At 37.6% G+C, this 24897-nt stretch overlaps 1 protein-coding gene, 1 long non-coding RNA gene and 1 other non-coding gene across 3 annotated transcripts in view; 2 read left to right on the forward strand and 1 right to left on the reverse strand.

Moving 5' to 3' along the window:
• The first annotated feature begins 1224 nt into the window (after positions 1 to 1224).
• LOC136024773 (uncharacterized) lies at positions 1225 to 17090 on the forward strand. Its single transcript, XR_010616905.1, has 2 exons — positions 1225 to 1295; positions 16491 to 17090. It is a non-coding gene; the product is annotated as an uncharacterized LOC136024773 (long non-coding RNA).
• A 1526-nt stretch (positions 17091 to 18616) lies between these two features.
• Positions 18617 to 24897, reverse strand: part of LOC136024772 (probable ATP-dependent RNA helicase DDX5) — a 45684-nt gene continuing 39403 nt past the window's right edge. Inside the window, exons 10-11 of the mRNA XM_065700227.1 lie at positions 21483 to 21659; positions 18617 to 18719 (exon numbers count right to left, since the gene is read on the reverse strand). Of these exons, the coding sequence (XP_065556299.1) occupies positions 18715 to 18719; positions 21483 to 21659 (182 nt within the window). The 3' untranslated portion in view covers positions 18617 to 18714. The remainder of the gene's footprint in view (positions 18720 to 21482; positions 21660 to 24897) is intronic.
• Trnad-guc (transfer RNA aspartic acid (anticodon GUC)) lies at positions 22885 to 22956 on the forward strand. Its single transcript has one exon. It is a non-coding gene; the product is annotated as a tRNA-Asp (tRNA).

The following is a 24897-nucleotide window of genomic DNA, read 5'->3' on the forward strand; positions in this document are numbered from 1 at the left end:
GAAGCTATTTTCGAACAACTTGATTTGGATATAATATGTCTGAATCAACCCCCTCCAGAAAGAAAGGGCACTACTTTCTCTAATTATTTACTTCACAAACTTAACTGCAGGAAGGAAACTTGAAAGAGGCTTTGAAGAAATATCGAAAAAGTTAAATATCAACTAACATTTTACGGAAATTTACGGAAGTTTGTCTTGCTTAAATCAGTTTTCAATTATCAACAAACAGCTTCATTTCAAAAAACAAAATTGTACAAAAATAAAGTCTGAGGGTGATGAGTCAGACTCCTCCTCAGTAATTTCAGTGGTTTCAGTAACAAAAATGGATTTTTGACAATTTTAATAAAAAGTGCTACAAAATCCAGAAACAATTAAAATTTCAAGAGGGAGCCAGGAGACCTCCCCCCATCAGTTGTAGAATGAGCTATTCTTAAAATAAAGTTTATAACAAAATGTTGGCTTCTGTTTTTCCTTCGCAATTTTACATGCTTCGAATAAGCATCAATATTCTATCCTTTTAATGTATCTGTTGTTATCAGGACTATGTTTCTTAGACTTTCGGTTACTATTAAGCCGCATTGCTACTTCCTTACAGTTTGTTACCACGAACAGATTGATGACCACTCCATTCGCATTATTTACCCTTTTTTATTTAGATAAAGGCTTTAGCATAATTTTTGACTTTCTTCTCCTAAGAGGAGAGGAGTACTAAGCTCATGCTCATCAGTCATCGTTTCTCAGCTGCGCCCCTAGGCCATGAAGAAGCAGCAGAGGAAATGCTTAACATTTTAAGCAAGTACTTAAAATTTTTATTAAGCCTCAAAAGTAACACCAGAGCAAAATTTACATAACATAATGCAAGGACACTACCAGAAAGGTAGGGGAAGACCCTGTCAAATGTTAGAACAAAAAATAGCTATACCGTGAAAGACATGGGCGAAAATTTAACACAGATCTACCCCCATTCAATCTCTATTGCTCAAACTTTCTGGGACATAATAAAAAGATAAACGATAGCTATCTTTTTTTAACAGTCTTACGCTGCTACTTTCCAAAGACCAAGTTCCCCCCTCTCCCAAAATAATTGATATAACCAAACAGCATAGTCCTAATAAGGGTTTTCTGAATCCTTTTACACATTGGTTAACGCCTTTGTTTAAAAAAAATATTAGTTTTTTTGTTAGCAACAAGAGATAAGAGGAGGCCATGCAATCAACCGTACAGGCTTATCAGTTTAGTAGTTGAGAGTCAAGGTGATTTGTTTTCATAAAAGAGTATAGGAGGAATACTAAATCGTAAGCTTTTATTGTAATTTAGATGTAATGAATCATCATAACTTGTACCGGAACAAGAAAGATTACGGGATTGATTTTTGATGGTGCATTGCAAATTTTTACCAACTCCTACACTTATCATATCTGGGAGTCATTAAGCCTGTTTAGAGTCATCAAACTACTTGGACAATGTATAGTAAACGTTTTAGAGTAAAACTTTCTGTTCACTTCCAGAAATATGATTTGAGTACAAACCTAGAATTGGGGCTGCTAAGAAGGAAATATGTTAAGAAGACAATTTTTAGTTCATAATATGCATAAAAGTAGTTACCAAATTCTGAAGGAGCTTCAACTATAATTTACCCCTCACCTAATTTCCAAAAATATAGCCCAAAATATATATTTACCATGCCCTTTGCGTTTCTTGATTTTGCTAGCGTTGATTTAGTTTAGGAGTACACTGGTAAACACAAGAGTGGTGCAAGGCAAAATGAACAGAAAATATATAATTTGGGGTATATATTTATACAATAGGGGGGGGAAGATAGTGGAAGCACCTTCAAAATGTGTTAACTACAATTTTTCTCCATATCAACAAGTAACAATTGTTTTCTGAACATGTTTCTTTTAAAATGGCCCCAATTCCAGGCATAGGCATATACCCATAATTGTTCCTGAAATAGTTTATGAAAGATTTGCTGCTAATGATTATAACAAAAACATTCTATTGCTATGACCTTATTTCTCTGATTAACTTTAAATCTCCTTCTTGTCTTCGCAGAAGCAAGACGTTGGTCTGTCTGATGACCATAAATGGGCATTATTTTTCGTAATACAGCCGTCAAACGTCTTATGTGCCAAAAATAATGTGCCAACCAGGTGAATAACTAAAAATTCAAAAACATTTCTTTTACAATTAGAAAAGAGAAGATTTTGCCCCCTTCATTAGAAATTGAACTTACCTATAAGCAATATAAAAGAAAACATTTATAACTCAAGACTTTCGAGGAGGCTATTTTTTTTTAATCTCTCAGGCAAATCTAGTTAACGAACTGGAAGTTACTATTGTGTCCTGCATAAATATGTTGGTTTCAATAGTTTAGTGTTTCTGCTGATGACGACCGCTGTATATGTAGTCAAAATATCAAAAATTTTGCATCTGTTTTTGCTGTTTAACAAATAGACTTATCCCCATTTAACTAGTTATTTGTTCATCAAGGAAAGGTAGATTGGTCCTGGAGAAAATAAATAAAAAAAACTATTTTTTGTTTTTACTGAAAGTAAGGAGTGACATTAAAACTTAAAACGAAGAGAAATTACTCTGTATATGAAAGGGGCTGCTCCCTCCTCAATGCCCCGCTATTTACGCTAAAGTATTTTACTGTTTTAAAAAGTAGAGTTGAAGGAAAGAGTCAAACTAAAGTTTTATACTGTTTTAAAAAGTAGAGCTGAGAGAAAGAGTCAAACTTTAGCGTAAAGAGCGGGGCGTTGAGGAGGGAACATCCCCTTTCATATACATAGTAATTTCTGTCCGTTTTAAGTTTTAATGTCGCTCCTTACTTTCAGTTAAAATAAACTGTTTTTTGTTATTTAATTTCTGAACGTTTTTGAATTAATGCATGTTTTGATTTTGGCTCTCCACACATGAATAATTAAAACGAAATTTGCTTTTTTAATTTTTTTGGCTAAATGGCTTTCTCATAGTTTTGATCTAACGATTTTGAGAAAAATGAGCGGGGGAGGAGTCCTAGCTGCCCTCCAATTTTTTGGTTACCAAAAAAGGCAAATAGAACCTTAATTTTTTTACGAACGTTCTTATTAGTAAAAAATATACATAACTTACGAATTAACTAACGTATCGAACTTCTATAGCCTATTCGTATTTTCTTATTACGTATATGAGGGGTTTCACCCCCTCGTCAATATTTTTCTCTTTATACTAAAGCTTAAATTTTGTCCCAATTCCTTAAGAATAACCCCTGAATCACAAAGGCCGTAGAATAAATAGTTGAAATTACTAAAAATACTTTAGCGCAAAGAGCGAGGGTGAATGACATACATATTCCTGACAGGACATGATTAATCAATAGTTAATCTTCACTGAATTAAAGAAGTTACCATTTATTATATTACATAATATTCAAGTCATGATAATTATATGAATAATTTTTTTGTCTTTTTTAAATATTGCTTAGAATTGGGGATATGAATAAAGTCGAAATTAATAAAGATGTATATATCTTAAGCGATGATATGGAAATCCTAAAACCTCCAAAGGCCCAAATGCCCCTCCCCAAACCTTTGCCCCATTTTCGGACTTAAAATTTTAAGGACTCAGATTTTTTTGGATTCAGAGTTTTTCGGACTTATAAACTTTTTGACTGGTGGTAATTGTTTTTTTATTATTTTTTTTTTTGATGCGGTTGCCCCAGCGGTACTCTAGTGCTGGTCATCGACACTATCTAGTGCATTTTATGTTTTCAATCAGTATTTTCTGTACATTGGAATGATAAAAACTTACATCCTATTTTATAAGGAAGTGGAGATGAAATATTCCAAGAAAGTATGTGCACAAAGATAAAGTTATTGTTGCGCTGAATACTAACGAAGACAAATATTTGGACTACGAGACAAGTATAAATGAAGATCTAATTGGAGATGTATTGGCGTGTTATCCTGACGATGAGAGACTAAATTCCTTTGAGGCATCGAAAAAAATCAACTCTTATGATGGTGGATATGCGAGAGTTGCGTTTCCAGAGAAGTTAGGCTCAAAGGTAATGCAAGCCTGAAACTAACAGTTGATGATGAAGGTCAACTTCTTGCCAATGGTTCGGGTAAAACGTTACCCGTTGGCACATCCCATCCCCATCTTTCTGGTATTAGCAATCAAATGAAAGCAAAGGAAAAAAGAATACCTACTGCTCCACTAATGTCGTAATGCATATCTTGTCTTTGTGCAAAAACTGCAAACTATGTAGAAATAAATTGGTAATAGACAATGAAATCGAGGGTAAAATCAAAATGGCATAGGTAGACAATATACAAATGGGATATAAAGATAAATTGTTGAAAAAACAACAAAGCGCATGTGAACATTATTAACACCATTGATTGCATACCAGTAGATATAGTCAATGAACCCAATAATACAAATGATGATAGGCGCGATGTGATTGTAGCGAAAACCATGTTAAAACTCCATATGACCCCAAGATGGAATCAGTGTCATATCAAGAGAAGAAAATATTGAAGTATTTTATGGAATACATGCAAAGCATTCATTTTTACGATGATATTTTACATGTCGTTATACCAATAAAAATATTTTATTCATTAATTTGTTATGTTTCCATTATTTTCGGGATACACTAACAAGTGGAATGTTTAGAATTTTTATAAAAATTCGAAGATGCAAGAAAAGGGATTTTCAGAGACAGATACTACTAGCAGGCTCTTACCGAAGCCTGAGAAAGATGAGGTGTATTTTTTTTCAAAATCCACATAGACAAGCAAACACCCGCTCAAACACATAGGTAGAGAGATACAGAGACAGAGAGAGAGAGAAAACACCTAAAAATACAAAGCGTCGGACATACAAGCACTTAAGTACAGACACGGGGACAAGCAAACATCCACTCAACCACGCAGGTACAGAGCGAGAGAGAGAGAGAAAACACTTACAAATACATAAAGTCAGATATACAAGCACTTAAGGCCAGACACGTGGACAAGCAAACATCCGCTCTACCACGCAGTTACACAGAGAGAGAGAGAGAGAGAGAGAGAGAGAGAGAGAGAGAGAGAGAGAGAAGCAGATATTTGCTTGTTTCTCTCTCTCCCTCACCGTCCCCCCTCTCTCTCTCTCTCTCTCGCTTTCTCTCTGCATGTTTGTCTGAACGGGTGTTTGCTTGTCCCTGTGTCTGTCTTTGCGTGTTTGACTCTTTGTGTTTGTAGACGTTTTTGTCTGTCTCTCTGTGCCTGTGTGTCTGAAAGGATGTTTGCTTGTCCCCTGTGTCTGTCTTTGTGTGTTTGTGTGTCTGAATTTGAGTGTTTGTATGTGTTTTTTTTCTCTCTCTCTCTCTCTCTCTCTTTCTCTCTCTCTCTGTCTCCATGTACCTGTGTCCGAGTGGTAGTTTACTTATTTCTCTGTCTGTCTCTGTGAGTTTGTGTGTCTGAGTCTGTGTAGTTGTATGTATTTTTTTCTCTGACGGCTGTTTGCTTATGTCTCCTCTCTGTGCCAGTGTGTCGAAGCAGCTGTTCACTTGTCTCTCTAACTGTGCCTTTGTGTCTAAGCAAATATTTGCTTGTCCCTGTGTCTGTCTCTAGGTATTTGACCCCGTGTGTTTCTAGGTGTTTTTCTCTCTCTCTCTCTCTCTCTGTGTCGGTGTATCTGAGCGGCTCTTTGGTTCTCTCTCTCTGTCTGTCTCTCTCTCTCTTTCTCTCTCTCACTCTCTCTCTCTCTCTCTCTTTCTCTCTCTCTCTGTGCCTTTTGTGCGTCTGAACTCTCTTTGTGCGTCTGATTATGTGTTTTCTTTTTGTCTCTCTCTATGTACCAGTGTGTCTCTGCGGCTGTTTGATTGTTTTTCTGTCTGTCTTTGTGAGTTTGTGTCTGACTCAGTGTGTTTTTTTTCGTCTCTATCTCTCTTTCTCTCTCTCTGTACCTGTGTGTCTGACCTGTGTGCGTGCCTCAGACACAGTTTGCCTGCAAAGTGTCTGTCTTTGTGCTTGTAGGTGTTTTCTCTCTCTCTCTCTCTCTCTCTCTCCTCTCTCTCTGTGTGCCTTTACGTCTGAGTGGGTGTTTGCTTGTGTGTCCGGATTTTGGAATCAAATCAAGCTTATCTCTCAGAGGCTTTTCTAAAAGCCCTATTAACCAAACTTAGATTCGAATATGCCACCTATGAGCCGACTAGTAGTATCTGTCTCTGAAAATTTCTTTTCTTACATCTCCGACTTTTTAATAAACATTCTTAAAGTCCGACTTGCTAGAATCCCCTGAACAATAATGGAAACACAACAAAGTAGTGCACAAAACGTTTCTATTGAAATAACGACATGTAGAATAGCATCGTAAAAATAAAAATGAATGCTTTGAATCTATTCCATAAAATACTTAATTTCTTTTTTTCTTGACATGACAATTATTAAATTTTGAGATGATAAACAAGTTTTAATATGGTTTCTGCTACAATCGCATCCAAAATTTCACCATTGGGTATTATTTGGTTCATTGACAATATCTGTCGGTATACGATCAATGATAGTAATGATGTTTACTTGTGCTTAGTTTTTTTCAGCAATTCATCTTTGTACGCCGTTGTTATATTTTCCGTCTATACCATTTTTATTTTGCCTTTAATTTCACTGTCTATTAGCAAATTAATTTAACACAGTTTGCAGTTTTTGCACACAGACAAGAGATGCATTAAGACATTAGTGCAGCAGTAGGCATTCTTTTTTCCTTTGCTTTCGTTTGAAAAATAATACCAGAAAGATGGAGATCGGATCCGTCAACGGTTAACGTCCTACCAGAACCTTTAACAATAAGTTGACCCTCATCAATAACTATTAGTTTCAGGCTTGCATTATCCTTGAGTACTAGCTTATCTTGAAATGCTGCTCTCACATATCCACCATAAGAAATTTAATCACTCGCTGTAAACACAACGCACGCATACATTTCCAATAAGATATCCATTTATGCTTGTCTCATAGTTTAAATATTTATCTTTGTGAGCATTCAATACAACGATAACTTTATCAAGTGTACATACTATCTTGGAATATTTCATCTTCACTTTTTTGAAAATATGATGCAAGTGTTTATCATTCCAATGTACAAAAAAAATGATTGAAAACATACAATAAACTAGGTATTGTCAACGACCAGCAATAGAGTACCACTGAAGCAGCCGCATAGGAAAAAAATATTTTCACTTGTCCAAAAATTTTCAAGCCCCCCTCCAAAAAAAAAGAGTGTGCAAAATCCTTTTTGTTAGTGTTAATTTTTCTTTGGCGGCTTAATTTTGACGTATGTTTTGGGGGAGTTGTCCAAGGGAAATTTTCAGTAGGGTGGATTTGTCTGGGGATTTTTTGCGCGAGGGAGTTGGACTTTAGTAGTCCTGGCCGAGTGGGTTGGTGCGCTGGATTCGGGATCCTTTGTCTGAGAGGACGCGGGTTCGAATCCCAGTGTACCCAATTCTTCAGTTTGGGACGGGGGTCAGTGGCGTGACTATGTAAGCTTAGCCAGAGTAGACCCAGCTCTAAATGGGTACCGGGAGAAATCTGGGGAAGGTAAACAGGAAGGGTGTGCGAAAGCACAGGATGGCTGGCCCCCAACCCCCCATTGCACTTCCTGGCTGAAGGGCCAAGAAACGGAGATCAGCACCGACGGTACGGACTGTAAAGTCTAATGCCGTACCCTTTACCCTTTTTTACTTTACTAGTTTTGCTATATGACCTCCAGCGGTAAGACCACTGAGGCGGTAAAGCTTGCTTAAACTAGAGCATTGACCTACTTACACATTAGCATATCCAGACTGGTATCCGACGCTTACATAATTTGCAAAACTCGTAAATATCTCTGTAAAAATTTGGGAGAATGACATACATATTCCTGTCAGGGCATGATTAATAAATATTTGATCTTAACTTAATATTCAAGTCATGATAATTATATGAAATTTTTCTTGTCTTTTCGGAAATATTGCTTAGTATTGGAGATATGCATAAACTCATTATTAATGAAGTCGTATATCTTTTAACCCTACAGCCTCCAAGGGCCCCAATGCCCCTCCCTCAAAATTTTCCCCCTCCCTTTTTTGGACTTAGAATTTCTTGGGCTCAGAATTTCTTGGACTCAGAATTTTGTGGAACTTAGAATCTTTTACACTCCAAATTTTTTGGAATTAGAATTTTTGGACTGAGAATTTTTTGTTTTAACTTTTTTGACTTTAATAAATTAAGGTTATTGAAACCTTATGGAATAAATATCACTATATTTATATTAAACTGTCAATCCTTGGTCATTTGTTTTTTGTCTTTTTTAGTAAAGTGCAAATCATTTTCTGGTCTTCAGAAGGTATCGGTGTTGTCAGCCCTTCTCATTTTAATTTTTGCTCGTTTTGAGTCTGACCCAGTTATTTGTTGTAATTTCTGTTCGTTTTGGTTTCCATTTAATTATTGATGATGATTTGTGGTAGTTTTATGCTTGAAAGATTATTAGACTTCATTTCTGCTCATTTTTGGTTTAATGGAGCTCTATTTTTCTTTGAAAAACTTTTTTTGTGGAAAAAGTTTTTTTTACATAATGTCTGTTCGTTTTGCATGACTTAGTTTATTTTGTGGAAAAAAAAGTATTCTATATCTGTACGATTTTTTATATAAGAATCCGTAGTTTGGCTTGTTATTTCTATGTTGGAGAAACTGCTTCACCAACGTTTAATCCTGACACAAATCGTGTTGTCTAATTTAATTTTATACCTCCTCAAGTTAACATGAAAAATAAGACATAATATCATTCCCAAAAATCTTTTCAAGGCTTTTTGACCACTTAGATGCACTTGCATTCTTTTGATTTATTTAAAGTGAATGAGCAGAAGTATTAATAGTAGTAGCCCCGAAAGTTTCAACTTAATACCCTACAGTCGTTCCCGATTAATTGCTGAGGTATCTTATTGGATATTGGCCACCAATTACACAGTGCCTTTGATTTTTTTAGAGCACAATTAGTTTTAAAGCATAATTGGCTAATTAAGTAATTGTGGAGTTTGACATACGGCAATATGCTTAGAGACATAGTTACTGCACCGTTCTACTATGCTGATAAAATGGCTTTCTCAAGATTTGAACTGGATGGAAAAAAATGGGCCTGGGAGGAGGGCCGCTTTCCGTCAAATCTCTTTATACTCTTAAAAACATATGAACTTTTTGATTTAATTCAACATTAGCCTAAATATTCCTTGACAGCTTCACCTTAATACTTTTAGCAAGCGTAGTAACAATAGCTGTAATAGCATTATTAGCAATATGCACATAGAATCTTTGGTTTACTCAACATCCCCTTTAACACACACTGAAAGTTTAAACTGAATACCATCAACCGTTCCCGAAGCATTTCTGGTGCGTCCTCTTAACAATGTGTGTAGGCAAAGTGTGTTTCTCGATTTAGTTTCATACAATTTCAATTTTTCTCAAATTTTTCGCCTTAATATCGTTAGTTTAATAGCAGCAGTAGTTGTAATAGCACTGAAATCATTAGTAGCAGCCTTAACTTTAGTGGCAGTAATAGTAGCAGAAGTAGTACTAATAAAAGCAGCAGTAACAGTATTGGTAGACCTAATAGGATTAGGATGCAAATATTTTCTTTTGGTTAGTTCAACATCCCCAACAACAAGCCCTGTTATTTTCAACTTCGAACCCCAAACTGTTTCAAAAGGTTTTTGCCGTTACATCCTTTGGAAACCTGCAAACAGATGGCGTGATGTGACTAAGATCATCCCTTACTTACTAACTTAATCCTTATGCTAGGTGGCGTTGAGAGCGTCGTCAGCATTTTCCACGTGGGGTGGTCTGCAGCAAGGAAGTCTGTATCAGACAGCGAAATTCCAGCTTGGTCCAGGAAATTCCCGAGACTAACACTCCACCGGAACCTGAGTCTTCCTCTTGGATGCTTCCATCTACTACTGTTTGGCTCAAAATCGTAGAGAATCCCAGCCGGAGAGTAGGTAGGCAATCACAAAAGATGTCCAAACCAACAAAGTGTCTGCTTGGCAACTAGGTGTGAACAAAGGGTACTGGGAAGTCACGCTTCGTAGGCGGTCATTGCTGACAAAGTCTGTCCATCGGATTCCCTCGATTGTCTAAAGCCACTTAGACTGAAGAATGTTGAGACGGCACTGGACAGCTGCAATTGCAGGCCAGGTTTCAGCCCCGTATAGCACGATCGAAAAGACTGATCCTCCAAGGATCTTTATTTTGGTGACTCGTCTGGTCATTGGCTTTTTCCAAACATGGCTGAGCATGCCAAACATGGCAGAGGCCTTGGCCGCGCGGGCAGCAACTTCATGGTCGATGCAGCCATCCGATGACATAAAAGAACCAAAATAAGTGAAGTGGTCAACCACTTTGATTCGGTTTCCGGCGGCCAAGTAATAGGAATTGTTGCCGTCTGACTTTGGCTGCACTACCAAGACTTTCGTCTTCTTCCAATGAATGGATAGTCGTGTCCTGGCAGCTTCACCCAGAAGCGATTTTAGAGTAATGAGCATCTGTAATTGAAGTTGGTGACTAGTGCTGTCATCAGCAAAGTCACAATCAGTAACAACTCTATATCCGTAATTGAGTCCAAAGCTCAACTTCCCGGTTGTGCAAGTCATAACATGATCAATAATATACTTCAATAGCTCAGGATCAACTGAACAACCTTGCCTGACTCCTGTTCTTACTGCAAAGAACGCGCTATGTCTACCATTCACTTGCAAACAGCTCTCAGTCTCTTGATGCATGGCCCTGAGAAAGCGGATATATTTTGACAGGAGGCCGGTATTAGACAGGATATTCGAGAGAGAATCTCCATCAGGTGAGTCGAATGCTGCCTTCAAATCGGCATAAGCAATGAAGGTTTGCTGAAGGCAGTCGTTCGCCTCCTGGATGATTTGTCTTATGGACAATATCTGCTCTGTCGTTGATTGGCCAGGTATAAAGCCAGAATGCTCTACTCTGCACTTTCATCGGAGATGTGCAAAACATCGCTGCAACAAAACCATAGAATATAGCTTGCCTGGTACCAAGAGACGTGTTACCCCTCTATAGTTCCTGCACTCCCTCATGGAACCTTTCTCTTCCACAGTGGTAGGATGACTCCCGTTGAATTGTCACCGTCTGACTTTGGCTGCACTACCAAGATTTTCGTCTTCTTCCAATTAATGGATAGTCCTGTCCTGACAGCTTCACCCAGAAGCCTTTTTAGAGTCATGAGCATCTGTGACTTGGAGTTGGCAACTAGTACTGTCATCAGCAAAGTCACAATCAGTGACAGTCAGTAGGAATACTGAGTCCCATATTGTATTAAATGGCATTTGGAGCCATAACAGGATAGTGCCATCATCATTTTTAGCAACTCTCAGAGATTCCACAGATGACAGTTTCTTTGCGGTTTTCAATTTCTTCACAGCCTTTTGCATTTCTACCACTGAGAACGCCTTAAAGTCAACATTAATGAGGTTATTACGGATCTCAGGCTGGGGCCTGGCAGGAGTCACTATACATGGAGAGAGATGGGATGCATTAAGCAGAGATGAAAAATGTTCATTCCACCTTGAAAGGTTGGACACAATGTCTGCAAGAAGCACCCCGTCCAAAGAAAGTACGTTTCCTATTGGTTGAGCACACTGGCCTGATTGGTCACGTTGAATTTCTTTTTAATTTCTACCACTGAGAACGGCTTAATGTCAACAGTACCGAGGTGATTACAGATCACCGGTTAAGGGCTGGCAGGAGTCACTATACATGGAGCGAAATGGGATGCATTAAGCAGAGATGAAAAGTGTTCATTCCACCTTCAAAGGATGGACACAATGTCTGCAAGAAGGATCCCGTCCAAAGAAAGTACGTTTTCTATTGGTTGAGCACACTGGTCTTAGAGGTCACGTAAATGTTTGTACACTGCTCCGACCTCCTTTCTCGTGGCAGCTTCTTGTAGCTCATCAGCTGTTGCGTCAACGAACGACTTGAGATCATTATGTATCAGCTTATTCCTGAAAGCTTTGAGATATCGATAGGTCTTTTTATCCCCCCACATTCTGGCCTGCCGTCGGAGTGTAATGATGTCCACGGCCTCCTATGACAGCCAAGGCTTTTTGAACTGAACTTACATGCCAAGAGTTGATTTAGCTACCTTGGTGACTCCAGTTTTAAACGAATCCTACATAGCTTCAATTTCAGAAAGCTGAGACATGCTTTCAAAACGGTTTTCCATCTCAGCTGCGTACCACTCTCTGATCAGAGGAGTATCAAGACTGTGGAGATTTAGCGTTCCAACACACTTGTCGACCTTCTGAAATTTCAGGTTCGGACGTTTTTTTTTTCAACTACAAGTTGGTGATCAGTATTACCCAAGTCAGCATCACGAAACGAACGGCAATTAGAAACTGACGACCTCCATCGCCGAGAGATGACGATATAGTCAAACATTTCCTATGTGACACCTTCGTTACTATACCAAGTATACTGATGAATTCGAGGTCTTTTGAACACTGTGTTGGAGATAACAAGCTGATGGACGCTGCAGAGCTGAAGTAGACGATTTCAATTGTCACTAGTGACGCCCAGGGCAACACGCCCACGACGTCTTTCTATAATCCTGCGGAATCACTAGTGGTAGCGTTGAAGTCCCCAAGAAGAAGCAATATATCACGGAAAAGGGCAGAAGAAATCAGTTGCTTGAGGTCTGTGTAAAACTGGTCCTTAACATCGAGATCAATGTCATTTGTCGGTGCATAAACTAAAACAACAAAGAATCTTTCATAACGGTATCTCAGGTGGGCTGCGAGGAGATGCTCTTATATGGCATTATGGGATATAAGTGCGTTTCTAGCTTTCTTATGAAGAGCCAGACGGACACCAGCTCTCTTTGTGTTGATAGTAACCGACCGAATTAGACTGTAATTGTCACTGATAAAATTATCACCTTTTCCTGGCAAATAAGTTTCGGTAGCGCTAGCATTAGCAACAGAATACTGCTTTGAGTTTATTAGCTAGAAGTAGCTCGGCGCTTGGAAAATTCAGAGTCAGAATATTCCAAGTAGCAATTTTCATACGACTCCTTTCAAGGAGGTTCAATTTTCGGGTGGTTTGACCACCGTCGTCAGGATATCTAGGGACAAGCTGTGGTCATCAGTGACTGGCAAGAAATCTCCGAGGCTCGATTGACACTTTTCGTTGCAAGATAGTTTTCCTTGCCGAAGCAAGTCCAGGAGACAGGGTGCAAGCCTAACGCCCAAACCTCCCCCTATATGCGGACTTGGGACTGGCAATTGTGACCAGATGATACACAGCAGTTGGGGTACAAAGTAAGTTTACAGAGTTCGTTGTCCATGAATATGGATCCTCCGTCCTGCCGCAGTTGTCCTCCCATAGAGAATCCTCCCACGATGGTGTTCTGCTTCCCCATGCGATTTAACCCACTGCAGGGAGAAGGTTTTTAACTCAAAGACATGTCCAAACACCGGTGAGCCATACTAAATGTACATTCGAGGGGCCTTCTTCCTCCTCCACCAGTATTTACGACCCTTAGGCATAGCTGTAATAGTAGTCAAAGTAGCAGTATTTGTATTACTAGTAGCAGTATTAATAGTGATAGCGGTAGTACTAGTAGCAGCAGTAGTATTAACATCTTTACAAATAGTTGCAATAGCAGTAGTAGTAGTAGAAAATCAATTCTCGAGATACGCTCCTTTGACAATTTACGCATAGCGTCTTTTGAGTTAGTTTACATTTTCCCTCGGAATTGTAAATGGAGAAGCAGTAGTGGTGGTAGTTGAAGTAGTAGCATGCAAATATTCCCTTTTTGATAATCTCCCTAGTCATTTCGTGAAAGTTAATTAATATATCCAGTCATTCATGGGTTTATGTCCTTTTAACAATCCGTATACACATAACGTGTTTTGATTTATTCAACACCCACCTTAACATTCTCTGAAAGGCTCACCTGAATGCCCATCGTAGTTTTGGAAAGTAAAGTTAAGACATGCTTAGGTTTCTCAATAAAATATACTATATGTAAAAAAAATAAACGTATTGTCTAACTTACAGACCTTGCTCTGAGGATTGTAGGGGGGTTGCTATCCCCAAACATATAATTACTGGACCGCACTAGATCTTCGACTCCTGACCAAATGGGCACCATCCAATCTGAAGTTTATGCGACCACCTGTTCCATAAAAACCTTATAGGCCCAGGAGCAAAACTTAAAACCCTTGCCCCCGGGGCTCTGGAGAGTCGTGTCCGCCCCGAAGGCATTGTTATATGCTCTTTGGACTATTGTGAAAAAAATAGCTATCTCACTATTTTGATCGGATGCGTTAGGGGAAGAGGGTATCAGTGAGGGGGGCTAGTTGTCCCCCATCGCTTTTGACTCTTAAGAGCGAGCTAGAGCTTAATTTACAACTAAATGAGCCTTCTAAGGTTCACACAACAACCCCATCCGTAAAAAGCTTTTATGCCCCCAGGACATAACTTACAACCGTTGCCACCAGACTCTGAGGGTTTGTATTAACCCCAAAGGCCCTGTAATAAGATCTTCTGACTATTTTTGAACAAATGGCTATCTCAAAATTTCTGTCAGATGCATTTGAGAAAAATATGCCGTGAAGGGGGGTGGGCTAGTTGTCCTTCGATCACTTTGACTTACAAAAAGGACACTAGAACTCCAACGATTACCAACGGGATGAGCCCTTTCCGATGTTTATACGACCACCCCTTTCCATAAAAAAAACCTCATATGCCCCCGGGAATAATTTACAACCCTTGCCCTGAGGGCTGTAAGGAGGTCGCCACCTTCAAATACACAATTTCCAGACCTTTCAACTATGCCGAACAAAATGGCTATCTCAAAATACTGATTGGACGTGTCTGGCAAAATAATAGGCGCGCGGGGGGGGGTTGTCCTCCAATCAATTTCAACTATTAAAGGGGGCACTAGCTCTTTGGTAGCTACCTGATCACTCTTGACTTTAAAAAAGGAGCTAGAACTTTCGATTTTACATTGAATGAGCCTTCTCCGAAGTCTTTATGACCACCTTTTCCGGAAAAACCTTAAATGTTAACAATGGGAAAATTGTATAGCTTATAACCATTTACATAAAAACCTTATATACCCCCGGGGCGTAATTTACAACCCTTGCCCTGAAAGCTTTGGAGGGGGGGGATTGTAATCTTCACAGACATAATTACTGGACCTTTCAAATATGCTTAACATAATGGCTATCTTTGGATTTAGGGAAAAGATGGTTGTGGAGATTAAATTGCTTTCGACTATCAAAAAGGGCATTAGAACTTCTGATTTCCAATCCATTGAGCCCCCTCCAAAGTCTATCCGACCACCTTTTCCACAAAAACCTTATAGGCCCTGGGGTGTAACTTCCAACCCTTCCCCTGACAGCTGTGTGGGGAAGGGGGGAGGTGGTTGTAATCCTCAAAGACATAATTACTGGAACTTTCCAACTACGCTGAACAAAATTGCTATCTCAAAATTTTGATTGGATGTATTTGTGAAAATGAAGGGTGTGGGGGAGGGGAGGCCGGTGGCCCTTCAATTACTTTCGACTATTAAAAACGCCACTATCCCTTTGGTTGCCATCCGATCACTCTTGACTTTAAATAAAGGAGCTAGAACTTTCGATTTTTACAAATGAGCCTTCTCCGATATCTTTATGACCACCTTTTCTAGAAAAACCTTAAATGTTAACAATGGGAAAATAGTATAGCTCATAGCCCTTGCCTTGAGAGCTGTGCAGGGGGGGGGGTCATCCCCAAAGACATAATTACTGGACCTTTTAAATATGCTTAACAAAATGGGTGTCTCAGAGTTTTGATTGGATGGGTTTAGGGAAATGATGGGCGTGGAAGGGGACGGAAGGCTGGTTCCCCTCTAACGACTTTCGACTGTTAAAAAGATCAATTTTTATTTCCAATCGATTTAGACCCCTCCGAAGTTTATACGAGCATCCTTTCCATAGAAACCTTATACACCCTGGGGCCTAACTTACAACCCTTGCCATGAGAGCTGTGTGTGTGTGTGGGGGGGGGTGTAAACCAAGGGATGTAATAGTTTTTTTCTCAATCTTTTTAAGGAAGATAGTTATTTTAAGAAAATCTGAGGGAGAGGGCAATTTTCTCGATTTTTCCAGTGAAAAAACAAAAAGGTTTTTCTAAAATACCTAATTGGCACCACAGGGGCTTTAGCGTTAACAGGTAAAGTGCCCTTTTTGAAGGGACCAGATTCGACTTTTCAAAAAAAACAAAATGTCACTTCAAAAGCACTTGATTTGCTTTTTGAGCTTTAAGAAGCTTCCAGCAAAACCCAAAAAGCAAAACTGGAGCTTGCAGCAAAACCCAAAAAGTGCGGGCGAATTCACCTGAAAATACTACAATGAAAACATGGCTTAATAGGTGTTAGGGTTTGCTCATTTAAAAGTAATGCTTATTTTTTTTCAGGTAATGCGACGAAATAGGCGTGACCCAGAAGTCTCTAAAAAGCGGGCGTGTTTCTATATCACAGCAATAGTGGTCATACTTGCACTTCTTGGAGCTGGAATTTTCCTTTCTTTTTATTTCAATGAAATGGAACTTGAAAATTCAAATACTACAGTGACACCAACAACTCCTCTTTTTCCTGTTGATATTGACACAAAAGGGTTCAGAGAACACGGGGAGGCTAAAGTGCAGATCATTCAAGTTAGTCAAGTGAATGCAGAGGGGAGTGGAAGTGGCAGCGATGAGATAAAAGAAGGCAGCGGAAAAATTTCACCAGTCCGAAATAAGAAACGGAAAAGTGTAAAAAATATGAAACCGTTTGATGATGAGGATTATGCCGAAGAGTTTTAGAAACCATCAGCAATTCAAAAATTTACAATGGCCTAGAGCAGGCTATACTTCTGCTATTACGAAATCTCCAAACAAAACTGACTTCACAAACGAACCCTCTTCAGAATTTTTCTACAAAAAAAGTGGAAGCTGCTTTTTGTTAGCTATTCATAGTTAGAAAGCTATGAATATTCCTTAAAGTTAATTTTATAAATGTTGATTTTAAAAAGATATTGAAACTTTAAACAATGGATTCTTAGTTCCTCATTCTTTATCCTTCGATATTATTAAAACTACATTTTGCGATCGCGCAGCCCCATTTTAGTGTACTGGTATTCAATTTCTGGGTGGATGTTTCGACGCCATGCCCGCAACTTGCAAACGACAATTTAAACGGGTTATATGGTACTCTTGGTGTAACTTATTGATAGTTAACTCCCTCAGAATCAACAAAACACAACCCCCTCCTCCTGCAGCGTAATTACTAACTATGAAAACTCTGACTTTTTTCGGTTGACTTTCTTAATCAGCAACCCGAAGTCACTCTATCCCTCGCGTATATATTATTTTTTTAAAGATACTTAAAAGTTTGCAAATCATAAATTAGGTGGATGAAAAAAGAAATCATCAATACAACAGCACAAACACACACAACACTACCGAACATGAAAAAAAAACAAAAAAAAACAGAGAAAGCAGAACTGTTTTCCTACTTTAGTAAATAAGATAGATAAGTACTTGAACGAGGTCTTATCCCTACTCACCCATCCAATTAAAAAGGTCAAACAGCATAGCCATACACATTCAACCGCAAAGAATAGTCTATAGACAGGCAGTCGTGTCGTCAGTAGGCACGGTTGCACAGCTAAAAATTTCCCGCATTAGCTCTAAAAATATTTTGAAGTTTTTGGCTTTTACAAAATATGCTGTAGGTTCTCACCTCGCTTTCAGAACTGGTTAAGAGTTGTATTTTTGATATCATAATCTGTTGTTACCATAAACGATAAAAAATTCCTTGGCCATGGAACAGATGGCTGATAGTAAATGAATAGCTAAAATTGCATGATATCCATTTTGACTTGACTGCCAATTAAAAGAAAAATAGTCTCATACCTGACACTGCATTGGGGATCTTGAACTGGTTAAGAAGTCATGACTAGGAGACTTACACCTGCTCATGTTCCCTGTAAAACACGCGATTTTGCGACAAGCCTATTGCTGTAGTTTGCATTGTAACGACATGACACTGTTATACTTAGTTTCAAATCCACAAATCGACAAGTCAGAATTATGGCATTACTGAGACTTTTGCTAAGAGAATCGTCTAAACTTCCTTAAAAAATTGAAAAATCTACCAATTTTTGCATGTTTTTAACGTATTTCTCAATCTAAAAAAATGTAAAGCCAAATTCAGAAATTGATAAAACATCTCAACTATCGTATGATATCAAAATTGTTGTACTCTGTTGAGACCTAATTAAAACGCCTTATATTAACTGATAACATTAACTAACTAAAATAACATTATTAATTAGTATTAACATTAATAGTAGCATTAATTATGTAATAACATACAAAACATGTGCAGAGAAAATTGACCAGAAGTTCAATTTGAAGCGATGCTTAACCAGATGAAAGTGTAACTTCGAATAATGAAAGCACATAGAAAAAAGTATCACTTTCTTACAATTTTGTGGATAAATTTTCATAAATTATTCAACCTACTCTATCATTAGAAACGCATAGACTAATACAATATTTTCTTTTTTTTTTAATAAACCTAGAAACAAGTTTAGAACAAAAACGGATGCAAGAGATCACCTTATTCTTCCTTGGTCTTCCACTTCATAACCGATCAATCTGGAAAAAAGAAGGGCACTTAAAAAAAACAGAATTTCTAGTTATTTTGAAGTAAACATCGTAAGGATACGACAATTGTATGCTTATTAAGTGTCGACCGAGCCAATCGTATAAAAATTTAGCCGCAGCCAATGGCAAGGGTTTCTTTTTCGATACCTGTTTCTTTTGCAAATAACTCCAAAAATTAGAAAAGGCTGAATTGTGAAAAGGAGTATTAACAGAAACAAGACAAGAGAAATAGTGGAAATCAAATAACACATAGCTTCAGAGTAATTTTGAACCTTTACAACACAGGATTTTTCTGGCGTTTATGCAGATCTTAAGAATGAAAATGAAGGGTTAAATTTCCTCTACAACGAATATTAAGTTAAAACTAATTAATACCATCCGTTTAAATACTTACCAACATACCCCTAAACAACTACATTAACTAATAACTAAAGTTTAACATCCATTTAGAAAAAAAAATGATTACAAAAAAAAAATTTCATCAAAACAAAACTACCAAAACAACTATTTTTTCCTAGTTTATTTTGTATTTCTGGATCTGGAGAAATGGCAATGTTGAAAAGGATTTAGCACCAATTTTAAGTCATTAGTGAAATAAGCTCAATTTTGAAGGACTTGGTAAGGTAAAGGTAAAGGATACGGCATTAGACTTTACAGTCCGTACCGGCGGTGCTGATCTCCGTTTCTTGGCCCTTCAGCCAGGAAGTGCAATGGGGGGTTGGGGGCCAGCCATCCTGTGCTTTCGCACACCCTTCCTGTTTACCTTCCCCAGATTCCTCCAGGTACCCATTTAGAGCTGGGTCGACTCTGGCTAAGCTTATAGAGTCACACCACTGACCCCCGTCCCAAACTGAAGAATTGGGTACACAGGGATTCGAACCCGCGTCCTCTCAGACGAAGGATCCCGAATCCAGCGCACCAACCCACTCGGCCAGGACTTGGCAACTTCGCTTTTATTATTTTTTTTTTTCGAGAAAGAGAATTAGAAAATAAGAAAAGGAAGGAGCATTGAACTAAAAAGAGACTGTCAAAGATAAAATGAACTTTTCCCCAAAAAATTTAATTTAAAAGTCGTAGATTTAAAGATAATGAAATTTTTAGTGTTCCTGCAAATCTCAAAGGACCAGAATAAGTTAAATATAGTAAAAAAAAAAAAAAAATACATTTCTAACTGCCAGATTACCTAAGGCATCTAAAACACTGTTCAGAATTAAAACTGTTCAGAATAATGAATTGTAAGAACAATCGAGCTAAATGTGAAGAAACAAGTCTCAGGAGGCCAGCTAGATAGAGAAATGGCTTACTATAAGTTAGCATTTACCATAAGTTTAAATTTACGGTACTTATGTATTATAGCGACCACATTCAAGAAGTGAAGTTAGGTTAATCATAATGAAATATAACAAACTCTGATGAAAATATAATACTTTAGTAAAAAAAAAATTATGGAAACTACAACAGAGAATTATGGAAACCAGGCCACCCAGAACGCATTATATTAAATACCTAACCTAAAACAACTCTATATATTAAAAATAATTCTGCTCTTGAGTTAATCACGGTAACATCAATAATTTCTTACACTTAACTCCTTTTCCCGTTGAAAACAGTAGAACGATTTAGCAATGCTCCCAAAAAGACCATCTATAAGAGACGCAGGTAAAATCATGTCTTAACCTCCAGTCATTTGAAGGATTGTGTTTATAATAAGCGTTAAGGAAGGGTGGGAGGCAAGACAGTGCCCTTCTCATTTCTGAAAAATTTCATTTCTGAAAATCAGCATGAATTGAAAGATCAACCAATATTTCCTGCGCAGGGGGGAAAGGAGAGAAGTCCTAAATTTACAAGAATTGACTTAAGCATTACCCTCCCTATTTCTTTTCCCCTCCCTAGATTCAAGTTCAATTCTGGCCTCAGTTTTCAGCAACGAAAAGGATAGTGCCACAATAATCAGTCTATTTTTGGCATTTTGTTTCATTTACGGCCGAATGAACGAACATTATTCGATAACTACCGGATTTAAAGTATCGAAGGTTAGAGGTTATATATCTTAGTAAGAACTTACCTCAGAGTATAAGAAAAGACAAAATTTTAAAAAAATAAAAAAGTTAGCCTTGGATTAATAACTACCAATAAATAAAAGCTTAGACCAAGACGTCTGTGTATTTCATAACAGAAAAAGAAAAAAGAAAATACAATTTTAATAAAATAATGAAGACAAATAGAAACAGTGTTAGGACTGATTTAATTATTTAAATATTGAATTATTTTTCCTGATATCAATGATAATAATTTAGATGACCAAAGATCGGTTGCAGTAGGACTTAGAGGTGATGATTCAGTATCTGACTGCAAGAAAAGAAGCAGTATAAAAATACGTTAGTAAGGTATTTTCAACCACGTAAATCGCAAAAAAACTCCTTCCCCATAACCTATATTTTCATGAATTCCCCCAACCGACGGAAATGTATGTTCAATTAAACTCTGATCCTCCTAATTTCAATTCCCCCTGCTGATTCTCCCCCTTAAGAATAGCTTAGCTAAGGAAATTTAAGAGATGATTTTCAGATGTGACAAAAACAACATGTTGAATATCTTTAGTATATAGTTAAATACCCCAATATAGTTAGAAAGTAAACAAGGTATACCAAAAACTACCAATTTTATCAATCTAAAATATAGGTGGGTCCAACACTAGTTTCTCAACTAGAATAAAGTGTCAATAGCTAATAGACTACGCAAGCCTACACATACCGTCTTCGTTATAGTTTCTATCTCCCCAGTTGGAACCACGATTTTGATTATATCTATGGTAGCCCTGTGGAGAATAGTCATCCCTCCTTCGGGAATAGTCCTTATATTTGTGACCAAATGATGATGTCTTCTTGTAGAAACCGTCGTTTCGTTTATTGGATCCCCATTTTCTGGGTCCTAAAAATAAAGCATATTAACTACTGCAGATAAGAAGAAATTAAAAACCAAGAATACAAAGAAAAAAAATTAACATTCACGCCCCGGGATTAGGGGGAGGCGGGGGTTCAATTAAAGTGAAAACATATGTAAAATTAATTTGAAACAGATCCTTTGATAAGAACAAAGTAAAAATGTTTGTTGTTGTAATTGCGTTATTGTTGTGTGATTTTCAGGTATCATAAAGCCGAAAATACTTAGGCAAGTTTTTCCTTTTCTTGATTAATTAGCTAGCTAAAAGAAGAACATACCCCCTCCCCAAATGGGATTCGATATAACTCTTGTCTATAACTTATATAGGCTATAAGTTTACTGATTTTGTGGGTTTACATTATTTTTATTGCTGTTTTCTTACCAGCATTTAGATCGTGTGCCAGATAAAGCCCAGTTCGGTAAAATTCTAGTCAATTGACTTCTTGCTATCTCCGAAAGGGTTTAGGTTAGGAAAAATGAAACTTTCAGGGAGAGGTCTACAGGCTAAAGTATGTCCCGGGAAGGTATTTTAAAGTACCCACCTCCACTCCTTCTCCCTCTATAGAGCCCTGAAATTTGCCTACATGACAGGTCTATTGAAATTTTCAATTTCAATATTGAATTAGTCAATTGACCTATTGAAATTTTGACAAAACAACATTTTACCTTGATTTTCAGTTACTAGTTGCTTTTTCTCTGCCTTTAGTTCTGGAAATGCAATTCCTGTTATTAGAGTAGAATTCTGAGCCATATCGATATTTTTTTTTCTTCAAAATTTAGGCAATGTATTTGCAGATATTTAAAACCTTATAAAATGGAATTGAGCAAAGCTATGAAGCGGAAAACAATTTTGTTGTACTTCAATTAAGCAGAAGATCTATTTTGCAAGGTTTCACTTTTATGACACACATATTTTTAAAGGTCATCGAAGGTCAAGACCCTCTAGAGGGAGAAGGAGTGGAGGTAGGTACTTCAAAATACCTTCCCGGGACATACTTTAGCCTGTAGACCCATCCCTGAAAATTTCATTTTCCTAACCTAAACCCTTTCCGAGATAACACGAAGTTCCATTAGTGGAGCGGGGCATATTTGTGTAGTATTGATAAGCAAATTCGGAAAGAGCGTTAGAAGTCGTAAATAGTGGATAGCCTATGCATCTTTAACTTAGAGAAATGACAAATTATCTATAAATTTATGAAAGATGTCTAATAAGTCCTCGGTAGTATAGTGGTCAGTATCCCCGCCTGTCACGCGGGAGACCGGGGTTCGATTCCCCGCCGGGGAGGATTTTTTACACTTAACCATAACACACAGGGACACTGTTCTCAGAATTGTCTGGGAAGTAATCTAGAAGTTATGTTAAATGTTGCAGGAAAAAGGAAGTCTTGTGCTTGGCATGTGTCGTGTCAATATTAGTGGCGAAATACCAAGCTGGGCTAAATATTCAAATGTCATACTGCAGGGACTATAGTAGTCAAGAAGCGTCGTTAATTCTTAAATAAATAAAAAAAATAAATATGATGCCCGAGTGACATGTAAAATCCAGGGAGTAAAACCTTCAAAATTAAAAGGATGGGAGGTCGGTTCTCCAATGAAACATGTGGTGGCGTAGTAGGTTTGGGCTCAGCCTGGTAACGCAGGACCCAGAGCTCGACCCCAAGTATAGTAACAGACTGTAGGGTCGACATAAGCACTTTAGTAGTCATTAAGGGTCGTTAATCCGATACAGTATACAGTAGGGCCGGTTCTCCGATGACTTCAGAAGCAAAAAGTACAGAAAACATTAAAACCCAAAAAGTGCCAAAGCCATTAAAATAAAAACTTTTTTGGCCCTTAGACCCAACTTAGGTCTGTTCATGCCTATGAGTACAATAAAAGTTCAAGCAATGGAGAGTTTGCAACAATAATACACGTAAAACGATGGACAAGGCATTTTTTTAGCTAAAAAAACCCATATTTGGCCTATACGGACATATTTTGTCAACTTTCTCTTGCTTCATTTCTTTGAGAAATATTTGTGCTATATATTTATGGTGCTAGTACAGCAATTCAACATCATAAAAGGAAGGATAGACATAGCACTTTTCGAGGTGAAAACATCCATATTTCACCAATACGGCCGTATTTTGTCAAATTCTCTTGCTTCATTTCTTGCTGCTATATTCGTATAGTATATTGATGGTGCTAGTGCTAAGACCATAGAGCGTTAATGGCCGAACAAGCGTAGCGTCTTCCAAGCTAAAAACCACCGTATTTCATCAATACAGATGTATTTTACATGAACTCGTAACAAATAATTTTTTTTCAAAATTAGCGCCTATTTTGAACGCTTTCATTGTGACTCATTTAAGTTTGTGAGTTTGACTCAACAAACCTGAATTTGTTTAATCTGGATTTAGAAGAATTCTTGATATAGAGCTTTAAGTTCATCCATCTCACTTAACATGCTTATTGATGGTTAGTCAGATAGTTTTATCTCAATGTCCATGTTTTTTAATATGAGATATTTCGCGAAAAATAACGTAACCTCGCCGTTCACACACGTACACTCGTAAGACCTGAAGGAAAATGCTATGTCTGCCGACCATTTACCCTCGGCAATTTCACGTTTCCCTGTAAAGAGGTAATTACCTCATTTTGAAGTTATTGATGCCTTTCAGAAAATTAGAAAATTAGATGTAGACATTACCTTAATAACGAACTCATGTAAACATCATTGAATTATTTTTACTCGCTGATGCTGCTACCAAAGCTAATGGTGGCAACATTATTACACCAAAAAGATAATCGACGTAAAAGGTTCCTTTTATTCAATTACAAGGTAATTTTCATTTCTTCTCTGTGTTTCGACTAAGAAAACTGGTTTATCCCAGCTGGGGCTACTTAGTAAAGAACAATAAATCCTCTATTCTAAGAAGCGTCACTATATTTGTAACTCAGTGTATATTGATGTGCATGCATATACATTGGTTTCAGTGTTAATAGATAGGATAACAGATAGACATAACTACTAACAAATGAACTACCATCATTTTTATACAATCCCAATAAGGGGGGCTATTAATGCCAGAATTACCTCTCACTCAATTGGACCATTTGTCTTGGCTTTTACTACAATTAGCAATGACTTGATGCCAACGACTATTTCATTTTAATTCAAAAATCAACGGAAATGAGAGGTAAACAAGGTACGCCTATCCAGGTCTTAGTTTTAATTTATTCTTTT

The sequence above is a fragment of the Artemia franciscana genome, chromosome 3, assembly GCF_032884065.1.
Source record: "Artemia franciscana chromosome 3, ASM3288406v1, whole genome shotgun sequence".
NCBI classification, from domain to species: domain Eukaryota; kingdom Metazoa; phylum Arthropoda; class Branchiopoda; order Anostraca; family Artemiidae; genus Artemia; species Artemia franciscana.